The 12,719-nt window shown below is 45.7% G+C and overlaps 1 protein-coding gene and 1 pseudogene across 1 annotated transcript in view; one reads left to right on the forward strand and one right to left on the reverse strand.

The window, feature by feature from the left end:
- Positions 1-238: 238 nt before the first annotated feature.
- On the reverse strand, positions 239-8,141 carry LOC112832594 (ADP-ribosylation factor-like protein 2-binding protein; annotated as a pseudogene).
- A 1,017-nt stretch (positions 8,142-9,158) lies between these two features.
- Positions 9,159-12,719, forward strand: part of LOC112832596 (keratin, type II cytoskeletal 2 oral-like) — a 28,138-nt gene continuing 24,577 nt past the window's right edge. The window contains 4 exon segments of the mRNA XM_073881862.1: positions 9,159-9,226; positions 9,820-9,880; positions 11,214-11,378; positions 12,391-12,598. Of these exon segments, the coding sequence (XP_073737963.1) occupies positions 9,159-9,226; positions 9,820-9,880; positions 11,214-11,378; positions 12,391-12,598 (502 nt within the window).

Genomic DNA, 12,719 nt, shown 5'->3' on the forward strand with positions numbered 1-12,719 from the left:
TGTCTGCTTTGGCAGGAATACTAGGGGTTATTGAATAGAAGAAGATGTTTTAGGAAAAAGTCCTGGGAGCCTCAGACAATTATCGTTCTGACCCATCAATACCTAACAATAAACTGCTGTATAATGGAGCCAGTCTTTCCCGGGTGTATTCTCCAGTCATGGGGAGCAGAAGCCTCTTCCGGCCTATTGGACCCAGGTTGTCCAGGAGGCCGCCATTCCCTGCAGGCGGGAGCTAGTGCTAGGGATTGTTCCGGGAAGCTGCCACGGGAGATGATTTGCACAATGAAGTCACACTAAATCACTGCTCAAGGCCAGTCCTTGGCCTTCTTTTTCTGCTCTGCAGTCCAGAAACCTCTGTTTAAATGCCAGAAAGTCTGTAAATGTGAGCGGCATGTTGAATAGGTCATCAAGCCACCTCATCTTTGCCATGTTTTACTGTTGCTATGGGAGCCGCCATGTTTAATCCGGGAATCCATGTCAGCAGCTGTTCTTTAATATACTTTTCTACCAAAGAGAGGTATTCGTTAAAATTGGCATGTAGGTGGATTTATACTCTTTTGTGTCTTCAAACTCCCGGTAGTATCTGTCCATGAAATTTCTCATAGGTACCTGGAACTCAGCATCCATGACAACGTCCTCGATAAATCCAACTCTAGCTTCAAATTCGGCTTCAGAGGCGCAAGAGGTAGACAGTGTGAAAGTCTCTTCTTCAGACTTCTGCAGCTTCCATCCAGTCCTGGCTAATAGCTGACCCGCATCCCCCAAGCCTGCGAGCCTGCGAGTTTGAGTCTGCGCCTGTGCACCAGTGCCCAGGGCCCTGCCCAGCCTCTCTGCACCTGGCCCCCAGGACTGACTTCCAGGAGTCACACTCTGCCTCCTGACACAGTGGCTGAGATTATCATTCTTTTTTTTTTATTTTTTTTTTAAAGATTTTATTTATTCATCTGAGAGAGAGAGAGAATGAGAGATAGAGAGCACGAGAGGGAAGAGGGTCAGAGGGAGAAGCAGACTCCCCGCAGAGCAGGGAGCCTGATGTGGGACTCGATCCCGGGACTCCAGGATCATGACCTGAGCCGAAGGCAGTCGCTTAACCAACTGAGCCACCCAGGCGCCCGAGATTATCATTCTTAATGACTTCACAATATTCTATTATGTGGATGTAGCACATTTTGTTGCATATGTCATGTCTACTTTTTCCACTATAATAAACATTGGTACAATGAACACACGTGTCTCTGAACGCTTGTCCTATTCATTCCTTAAGATAACGTTCTAGATGTGGAATTGTTAGGCCACTTTAAAATTTTGATTTATATTATCAAACTACTATCCAGAAAGAGTGTACCAACTGGTAATTTTACAAATAATGTATAAGACTTCCTGTTTCTCCAGTTGTGCGAATACTCTGTGGTATTCTTTTTAATTTTCAACAGTTTTCTAGGTTTGCTTTTCATTTCTTTGATTGCTAATGAGATTGAACATTATAAATATATTACATATTATTTAATTAACATTATAAATATATTTGCAATTTTTTTTCATTTTCTGTGTATTGTTTCCATTTGTTCAGCCCATTTTCTCTTTGAATGGTCATTTTGTTTTTCTTATTAATCTACTTGTCCAAGGCAAGGATTCTGACAGCACTTGAGCCACTCAGGAGTCCAGAATCTGTTCAACATTCATAATTGGACCAGAATTAGTGCCCCATGGGGGGAGTAGGGTGAGGAAGACAGAACCTGGCCCAGGAACAGGGAGGCCAGAGGGGCTAACGGGATTGCAGGGAAGTGGGGCCAAGTTCCAAGTGGGTAGGAGCCACCTCCAAAATCATGTCTGCAATGGTAGATGAGATGATGGGGGGGGTGTCGCTAAGAGAAAAACAGAAGCAGGGTCAGCCCCACAGGGATGAGAGGTTTGTTGTGGATGGCCCTCCAGCCCCAATTCTACTTTATTTACTCCCCTACAGCATTGATCCTAAGATCACTCCAGTACATTTTCTGCCCACAATTTCCATCTCAGAGTCTGTTTCTTGGAAATCTGACCTGAGACAGGGGTTGAGGGAGCAGCCCGCTGGTTGCTTGACTGGGATTTGAATGAGGAGGATGCCTCTCTTCAGGTAAGAGCTAGTTCCTCCAGGGAGAGTGGAGAAGACCCCAAGATCCTTAAAGACCCCAGAGGTGAAGAGCCAGGGGCAGTGGGCAGTCCGTGGCTTATACCACAGATTTCATTACAAAATTCTGCAGGGATTTGGAGGGGAGTGGCCTTCCCTGGCTTGCTGCCATCTGATTAGTTATAAACCTTGCCTGGAACATTCAGAAAAGCTGAGCTGTGGCTGGGGCAAGGACTGATGTGCTAATTGGGTCAGTCTCCCCAGCCCACCTCCTGCCTTTTCTGTCTGTTCTGGACATCCCTTCCTCCCCAGCTGGATTTTTGAGGACTCCACTGTGGTGCCCAAGGTCATTGAAGTCAAGATTCCAATTAACTGATCTCTGGCTGATAGAGATAAACTTCTAAGCATTTTCCCTGCCTCTAGGCTGCTGGGGCTAACCTTCTCCAGTCTATCCTTTACCGGCAACTGGGGAGAGCAATTGACAAAGGTGTACATTAGAGCTTCTTTCTCATGCTACTGTTTAGACTAGTTTTTTGGTTGTTTCAAGCCAGATTCTTCCTCATCAAAGATGCAGTTACTCAGTCAAAGCCTACACAGTCCACATTTCAAAGTCCATAAATTTATTTCATGCATCCTTTGCCCAGAGAAACTGGTAATTAAGATGCAGGTTCTAACTGTCCAACAATAATCCTTTGTGAGGTTGCTGGAGTGATGGGGGGGTGGGAGGGATGGGGTGGCTGGGTGATAGACATTGGGGAGGGTATGTGCTATGGTGAGCGCTGTGAATTGTGCAAGACTATTGAATCACAGATCTGTACCTCTGAAACAAATAATACATTATACGTTAAAAAAAAAGAAGAAGAATGCAGGAGGGGAAGAATGAAGGGGGGGAAATCGGAAGGCAAGATGAACCATGAGAGACGATGGACTCTGAAAAACAAACTGAGGGTTCTAGAAGGGAGGGGGTTGGGAGGATGGGTTAGCCTGGTGATGGCTATTAAAGAGGGCACGTTCTGCATGGAGCACTGGGTGTTATATGCAAACAATGAACCATGGAACACTACATCAAAAACTAATGATGTGATGTATGGTGATTAACATAACATAATAATAAAAAATAATCCTTTGTGAGGAAGTACAAAGAAAACCTGGGACTTGAGGCATTTCTAACAGTTGTTTTCAGCTTTGCATAATTATTGCTGTTCAGGTAGAATTAAGTAAAAATTTTTTTGGGGGGCGCCTGGGTGGCTCAGATGGTTAAGCGTCTGCCTTCGGCTCAGGTCACGATCCCGGAGTCCTGGGATCGAGTCCCACATCGGGCTCCCTGCTCCTTGGGAGTCTGCTTCTCCCTCTGCCTCTCTCTCTCTCTCTCTCTCTCTCTCTGTCTCTCATGAATAAATAAATAAAATCTTTAAAAAAAATTTTTTTTGAGAGAGAGAGAAAGAGAGAGAAAGAAAGAGAAAGAGAGAGAGAGATGAGGGGTAGAGGGAGGGAAAGAATCCCAAGCAGGCTCCAAGCCCAGTGTGGAGCCCGACACGAGGCTTGATCTCACGACCCTGAGATCATGACCTGAGCTGAAATCAAGAGTCAGATGTTCAACCAGCTGAGCCACCCAGGTGCCCCAAGTACACATTTTATTTTTATTTTTTATTTTTTAAAAGCTTTTATTTATTTGACAGAGAGAGAGAGACAGCGAGAGAGGGAACATAAGCAGGAGTGGGAGAGGGAGAAGCAGGCTTCCCGCGGAGCAGGGAGCCCGATGCGGGACTCTATCCCAGGACCCTGGGATCATGACCTGAGCCGAAGGCAGACGCTTAATGACTGAGCCACCCAGGCGCCCCCCAAGGACATTTTAACAGAGTTGAATGAGTCTACTCAATTTCCCCACCCACATATGGCTGATGCATCTGAGTCTTCTGACTGTAATCCCCGCCTCACCCACCACATACCTACACACACAGAGACACACACACTCACACCCACATGCCTGCCTTTTTGAAACAGAGAAGCACTTGTTAAAAAAAACAAAATTCAGTTGAGTAAATGTGAAGATTTAATTGGCTTTACTAAATGATTCAAGAATTGGGTAGCATCCCACCTAGCAAGTATAGGGGAACTCCACTGAACTAAATGAAAGGGTTTTAAAGGCAGAGAGAGGGCATTAAAAAAGAGAGAGAGAGAGAGAAAGGAATTTATTAGCAAGGAATGCATTGTCCAGGCAAGGTTATCTTTCTGAGAGGAGTGGAAGGGGGTTTATCAGTAAATTTCCTAGTATTGACCAGAAAATTCCACATTGACTGGCTAAAGGTTACATTCCTGGGGGGTTGAAAATTGCAGTTAGGTTAGGTGTTAAGTCTTGGTTTGCTGACTTGTCCTAAATGACACTGTTTTGGGCCCATGGTTTTCTTTTTAACACACTAAACAGCAATAAGGCATCCCTCCCCCACCCACAACATGCGAACACACAGACACACACCTGATCGGGACCCTGGTGAGAGGCAGTTATGTTTAGTTGATATGCAAGGGATGATTTTCTGTCATTGTACATAGGATGACACCATTAGCTAAGAGCTAATGTGTACTGGGTGCTTATTATGCACCAGGACCTTTTCTAAAATAATCCTTGCAACCACACTATGAGGTAGATCGTATTTTTATCTTTATCTTATTGATGGAAACCAAGGCACAGCATGTTAAACAACTTATGAAAGTCATGTAACTAGGAGTTTGAACTCTGGCAGTTTCACTACAACATGGCTTGACTGACCCAATGACCAGTGGAATACAAGGGAAGAAAAGGTTTTCTAGTAGTGGTTTCTTTTTGCCCCAAGAATTATGATGTCCAGCTCTGGTGTTCCAAGGTCTCCTTGGCCTGTCTGGTCTTTTTGTGAATTAGAAATAGGTGTCCACTCTGTGCAGACACAACTCCACAGGCTTGGCAGAGGACAGCACTTTGCATAAAGTAAAAGATGTCTGCACTCTGGATGGACACAGCCCATGTCATAGCACACAGGTTGGTGACCACAATATGGGCTACATTTTGGCCCTTTTCCACACTCTTGACCTGGAACTCTTATACGGGACACAACCCACACAAACGTACATGGCAGCCCTGGTCGTTTTGTGTCTGAGCTCTGAGATCTGGGGAGGAGGGGAAATATCTCTAATTCTTTGTTGACTCTTTGGTCTCTAGTCTCTGCAGTTGGACTGCCTCTACACCCTTTCATCCAGGGTTGGCACTGTCTTTCTAGAACAAGACAGTAATAATACCACCACTTCTTTTAATCTGTTCTCCAGTGGCCCAGGGTCCCACAGAATCTTAGGGTTTTAGATTCACTTCAGCCTGCAAAAGATGGGTGTGTGTTGTCTTCAGGAAGGAATGCTTTGTCCATATTCCTGACAAATTGGATCTATCCATGGTCTATCCACCACATCCAAAAGAAAGTTGCCAAGTTGCATGAGAATGAAGACTGGGAACCTATTTATGTGGATTATAACCCTTTAAGGAATGAAGAGATTAAAAAAATATTAATGTAAAGTTACTATATTATATATATTATGTTATATGCATACTAACTTTAATATGTGGATTATAACCCTTTAAGGAATGAAGAGATTAAAAAAATATTAATGTAAAGTTACTATATTATATATATTATGTTATATGCATATTAACTTTAATATAAAGTTAGTGGAATGATACTGAAAACAATGGTTTATATGTAACAACACACTAATACCGTGTTTCAACTGTAGACACAGAGAGATCTGGGGGGATGAGGGCCTAAGGGTATCTCTTGGGTTTGGCTTTTAGGAAGCCAGCAGGGAATGTACTCTCAGGAGTGTGGTGCCCATGATGCAGGGATTATGTGCAGAGCAAGATTTCATTGGTTTAGGAATTGACCAGTGATGGGGAAATGGACACTGTGAATTTGGATTACCCTTCTGAGATCTTTAGTTGAGAAGGGGAAGTGACAAACAGGATAATAGCAAGACGGTGTCATGGGGTCAAGAGAGGGAATTTAAAGATGGGAAAGACTTGAGCATAGAGGAGAGATTGAGGATATGGTGGGGAGGATGGTAACTGATGAGTGAAGAACTAGAGGAGGTGGTTCCTTGTAGCCCCGTACAAGAGGAAGTCTTCTTATAGCCCCGTACAAGAGGAAGAAAAATAAAGTGGGTGTGGAGGCAGGTAAGAGTGAAGGCATGGAAGAGATGCCAAAAGGAGATCACTTCTGACAACCTGAATTTTCTCAGGGAAGTAGAAAGCCAAGTCATCTTCTGCAGGCAGGAGGTGGGGACTGTGAAGAGGCTGGAGGAGAGTAGTGGAAGTTTGGGGCAGAGGTTAAGGCCATGAACAAGAAGCTGACAGGACAAGGGAGGGGTTGAGCACCCAGCCAAAGTGGAGATCAGGACTCTGTTGTGCTCCAGATTCCATATTTGTGTGATTCCCCCAGCAATGCTCAGCTTTTGTGATAGGAGGGGAAAGGAAGGTTGTAGCTTTGTCCTAGACATGGGACTTTGTTAGGCTGATGGTGGAAGAGTTAGTGGCATAAGAAAATGGAGGATGTTGGTGAGAAGGTTGTTCAGATGGTCACTAGACTCTTCCCATGAGGGATGGGACAGCATTAATTTTGTTCTCCATTTCCTACCATCTGGTCAGTGCCTGGCACATAAGAGATGCTCAAAAAGTATTTGTTGAATGAATGAGTAATACTTAGGTTGGGAAGAAAAAGAAAAGAGGCCAGGAGAGGGCTAACAGACTAGGAGAAAATGAAGAGATGAAGACAATGGGAGTATTTATAAGAATGAAGAGCAGGTGTGGTGGGAGGTAGGTGAAAATAAGCTGAAGGATGAAAGGTTGTGGCCATAGAGTGGGGATTTGGGGTTTAAGCTTCCAAGAGGGAACAGTTTTTTGATGATCAATGGAATGGCCCTGAGTGTGTGGCTGAGGTGGAGGAGGAAGATGAGTGTAATGGAGAAGACCAAGGAATCCCCAGGCTGGGATATGGGGTGGGTCATGCTCTCAGAGGCAGAACTCTCCATGGATGATGGTGAGGAAAAGTGGGGGAGCATCATGGGATCCCAGAACCCCAAGGGTGGGAGAAACCTCAGAGGTGGTTTGGCCCAACTTCCCACTAAACAATAGCAAGAAATTTGTTTGGAGGGAGTGGCAAGGCCTTAATATTAAAGTGGGGCACTGGGGAGGGAGGAAGGAGCAAGGGGCAGAAGTGGAAGGGCATTAGAGGTCAAGAGAGAAACTCATTCTTCTAGAACAGGAAGCCTCATCATTTTCTGGGTAGGAGAGTGACATGTTGTAAGTGGTATTTGCATAAGATCATGTTAGCAGCGATGTAGGAGTGGATGGGAGCAAGGAGAGACTAAAGGCTCTGGGTGGGTCTTTGGGGGAGAAGTGAACCACATCCAATTCTATGACCCACCACAGTTTGCCAGGTTGCCATGACCAGCATAATTTCTTCCCACACAACGGGTCAGGCTGGTACACACCCCTGCATCTGTGTATATATCATGCTCCCCTGTGTTGCCTTCAGTAGCTTCTGACAATCCTGCTTTGAATAAAGCTACAATGTTTGCTGCACAGACTGGTTCCTGCAAGTCTCTTCATCCTAACATGGGATGCTGTCTGTCTTCTTCATCAAATTGGCTCATGATGCTTCCTCGGGGAAGGCTTCCGTGGCTAACATCCCCCCACAGTTCCCATTTCCTTCTCCTGTAACTGCAGTAGACATGTGGCTATCACTGGCTCTGTCCATGCTTGTCTTGTGTTCTGAGTGAGAGTGTCAGACTGTTTGCCTCCTAGGTATATAGAACACATCTTCTCCTTCCTCTGAACTCCTTGTTCTATGATGTAATAGATGCTCAATAAATGCTGGAATAGACCTGCTTTTTCTTAAACTTTAGCTCTCATGCTGTCTTGTGTGCCTTGCAATGAGTATGTTTCCCACAAATCTTTGAGAACTGACTTGCCATCCTGTGAGCTATTCCCATGGTGCTGTCTATAGAGGCAAGGCATGGTGTTAGGTCCACACAGATGCTGAGGTGTGAACCAATGTGTGTTCCAAGCTCAGTGTAAGCTCCTACTAGAGGCAGGAAGAACTCTGTAAACTCTAGTACACTTGGGCTTGTCTGCCTCCCTCTCTGCCCTCCCTCCCTCTCTTCATCCCGTCCCCTCCCTCCCTCGCTCCAACCCTCTCTTGCTTCCTCCCTCCCTCCCTCCCTCCTTCCCTTTCTTTCTTCTTCTACCACATGTAACTAGAAGGTACTCAAGTCCCTCACACAGGGTCAGATGGCAGTGGACTCAGGTCTGACACCCAATCATGACTTCCTTTCTTTCCAGAGGAGATGCCACAGCAGCCTGGAGTGCTCCAGCTCTCTTAACCTCTCTCTAAGGAAGGCCTTCCCTATCCCTCCCACTGTATTGTGTCCTTTTCCTTGGCCCGTGTTCACCAGAAACCAGATTCTGATCTCTCCTTGTAGCTAGGATGGCTGTTGCTATTACCACAAGTGTGGAGTTCTTAATGAAATCACCTGTGTTTTGTTTATTTTGAGGACAATGCAGCCTCTCTCCCAGGCCCCTGAGGGGGTCAGGCTGTCACACAAGCATCCAAGGTGGAGTGTGCGGGGGCTTATAAGGGGTAAGAGAGTGTGGGAGTTTAAGGGAGGTTCAAGGCGTTCTGATCAGTTGGGTCCCTTCTCCCACCCATGGGCTATCCGGTTGCATTTCCTGTACACTTAAAATGGGGCTGATACACAGGTGGCATTTTTAGCAGAGAGGAAAACCATCCACACAAATGGCAGCTACTTTAACAGTCTGTGTCTTAAAACCCTGTCTGGATCTCACAGGTACAGGCCTCTGTCCTGAGCTTGGGGTAAGAGATGGTCTGGATGGGAGGAATGTCCTAAGGGACAAAGCTTTCTTGTCCAGTGTGACAATAGAGGTGGGACACATACAGGGACCCACATAAAGGGGCAGCACCAAAAGTAGGAAAAGTTGGGCAGCCATTCATTCTACAAAACCTATGAGCCCACCATGGGCCAGGCACTGTGCAGGGCAATGGGGGCACTCTTGGACCAGACAGATAAGATCCAGCCCCCATGGTGCCTATTGTCGAGGGGACAGGGCTACAGCCTTCATGCAGGGAAGAGGAAGGATGGGAATGCAGACAGTAGGACCTATAGGAGCCTGAAAGGGGGAGGCTTCCTGGAAGGGGGACAAAGGAGGCATATTTGAAAGGGGAAGAGACCTGGTGTGGGAGTGAAATAGGGGATGTGGGGGCCACCAGGGCAGCTAGTTGAACAGGTGTAGGTGGGAGGGGGCCTTGGGAATGACCACAGGCTTTTGCTCATAAGGACTAGGCTGATTTCCTTGCAGTGGAGAATCCAGAGATCTGCATGAATGTGTTGCCCAAGGATACGAGGGGTTATGTGCCAATTCCATCACATGTTTTATCTTCTATTTCCAGGATTCTGGAGTGTCAGAAATGGGGTGCCAGCGTGCTCTTAAAGGCCTTACAATTGTAATAAAGCATGCTACTCAACTGGCTTTAGCCTGATCTTATCCAGGGAATAGTCACCTGCAGCTCTACTCCAGGTTACATACCACCTCCTGGAATAAACACCTTTCCCTGGACACAGGTGCACATACCCTTGGCTCAGCCACCCTCGAACATGACCTCTCTCCTTTCTTGTAGGTATGACAATGAGCTTAACAAGCTCTCAGAGGCTGAGAATGAGTTCATGGTTCTGAAGAGGGTGAGCAGGCCAGTGGGGAAGAACAAGCCAGCATAGGGCTCCTCCCATGGCACAAGGGAAGAGGGGGATGGTGGCATCTTCCCAGGGTGTCAGACTGGATAGAACTTTGTCCAGAGCAGGATTCCAAGTGTTGTCCTGTTGTTGATGGCCAGAACCCAGGACAGTGCCAGCCTTGCGTTTGAGCCTATGCCCTGAGGCCTTTTTTTTTCTGTAGGTAAGATTTCTCTCAAGCGTGTTTGGCTCAACAGGTGCAAAACTGCTTTGAGCCAGTCCTTACACATTACAGTTTATTGCCAACTATTAATAACTACCATCCTAACTATCCAAGCTACAAAAATTGATAATAATGATCTTTTCTAACACTGAACTCAATTATCAAAACTCTCTACTGCAAGTGTAAGTTCTGGTTTAAGTGGTTTTTTGCTTCCTCAAACATGTAAACATGATATCAATATTATTAAATGCAATGGTAACTAATGAGAGTAATATTGAAGATAAGAAGGTGGATTCTTTGTTTTTTACTTTCAGGATGTGGATACATCCTACATGACAAAAGTGGACTTGGAAATAAAAATGGAGAGTCTGACCAGTGAAGTCAACTTTCTGAGAGCCCTCTTTGAAACTGTAAGGACCGGGGCGCCTGGGTGGCTCAGTTGGTTAAGCAACTGCCTTTGGCTCAGTTCATGATCCTGGAGTCCTGGGATCGAGTCCTGCATCGGGCTCCCTGCTCAGCAGGGGGTCTGCTTCTCCCTCTGACCTTCCTCTCTCTCATGCTCTCTACCATTTTCTCTCTCTCTCTCTCAATAAATAAATAAAATCTTTAAAAAAAAAAGAAACTGTAAGGACCTCTATACTGTCTTCTAGGGTGGAAGCCATGACATGGGGTATCAAATCTTGCTTGATTCTGGGGAATTCAGCTTCCTTTGTGAAATCTATTTGGCAGCAAACATTTGCAAAGTCTTTCCCATCTTTATCCCTATTTCTTCTTCATTTCTTCAATTTTACAATTCCTTAATCATATTGCTTATGTTCTCCCTCTTCTCTTTCCCATGGCTTCGGGCTTTCAGAATCTGCAGTCCATGCCTTTAGAATCTGCATGTACATAGACTCCCAAGGGAAATGTGTAAAAGGAGAGTTAAGGGCAATCCCTCACCACCTGCTTGGAATTTTCTTGCTGCCTGGTTTCTGGATCACTGTCTTGTCACCTTCCTTTCCCTTCAGTAAGATTCAGTTTTCTAGACCCCACAACATTCCTGAGTCAGTGCTTGGAAGGTTCAGGGCATCCTAGAGAGTTGGTGACACTGCCCAATGGTGTGCTCCTGTGTGCATGTAGGAGTACAACCAGGTTCTGTTGGAATCCAGTGATATGTCCATCATCCTGTCCATGGACAACAACTGGCATCTGGACCTGGACAGCATCATCACTGAGGTCAAGGCCCAGTATGAGGGGATCTCCCAGAGGAACAAGGCAGAAGCTGAGGGGCTATACCAGGTTAAGGTAAATAAGGGTCCCTTCATCAGTCTAGACTCACAAGCTTTTTCCAGGGCTCCTGCTCCTTTACCTCTAGCCCCTCCTGGCACCATCCCAGATAATGCACACTTTGTTCAGTGGAAACCCATCGAAATATCTTTCACAAATACCTATAACTTGCAGTGTTTTTCATTCTACTGCCTGATATCTTTAAAGGCAACTGTGATTTTTAGTTAAGTGATCCTTTCCATTCTAAATGCTTGGTGGACTTCCATGTAATATTAGGACTTTCTGGATTGACTGCACCTCTATTCTTTTCATACACATGTATTTGAGAGTTAGGGATAATTTTTCCCTAACTGCTCATTACCTTCCAGCTTGGGGAGCTGCAGACTACAGCTAGCAGGTATGGTAATGACTTGAGGGGCACCAAGAATGAGATTGCAGAGCTCAACAGGGTGGTCCAGAGGCTGCGGGCCAAGATTAGAGCATCAAGAAGCAGGTGAGTGTGACTCCCCAAGGCCTGGGATGGTAACTCTGATGACAGTGGTGCTCTGAAATGCCATAGGGGCACCTGGACCCAGCAGGCTGGAAAGCCTTTCAGGTCCTTATTGGAACCTACAATGGAGCTTCCAAGGTAATACCATACAGAGCGATGGCTTCATGTATGTTACCTTTACTCCCACCCACCATCTTCAAGATAGAATGATTTTCCCTCATGTCATTGGTTGTGGCTCCAAGACTTCATGAAATATGTGGGACTGAGTTACTGGGGTCTCATACCATGGATTATCCCTCTTTAACAGATTGGGAAGCAGATGATCAATATCTCTGGGTAAGGATTCAAATGACCATTGGAATTTCCTAACATAGTGTAGCTATATGGATATGAATGATATGGGAAGAAGAAGTTAGCACGGTCAACCACACAGCATGCAAGTTAGAAGTTTTCATTAAGAAGACAGATGGAGACCTGTGCTCACCTGCCATGTGCCCAGGTAATTTTAGAGATTCAATCCTTCTCTTCTTTCTCCTTCAGAATACTAACCTGCAGGCAACAATTGCTGACACTGAACAACAGGGTGAATGGATCCTCAAAGATGCTCAGGCCAAGTTGGCAGAGCTCAAGAAGGCCCTGCAGCAGGCCCAGGAGAACTTGGCCTATCTCCTGTGTGACTACCAGGAGCTGATGAACATCAAGTTGGCATTGAATGTGGAGATCGCCACCTACAAGAAGATGCTGGATGGTGAGGAGTGCAGGTGGGTAGGGATTCTGGCCAAGGCAAGGAGGACAACTTGAGAATCAAGTTTCAAAGGATTGTATGGTCCTTGGTTAGACACAGTGGGAGGGGACAAAGGAGTGTCTCA

This window comes from Callorhinus ursinus, unplaced genomic scaffold, assembly GCF_003265705.2.
Source record: "Callorhinus ursinus isolate GAN/ISIS: 27379988/994484 unplaced genomic scaffold, GSC_fseal_2.0 scaffold44, whole genome shotgun sequence".
Classification (NCBI taxonomy): domain Eukaryota; kingdom Metazoa; phylum Chordata; class Mammalia; order Carnivora; family Otariidae; genus Callorhinus; species Callorhinus ursinus.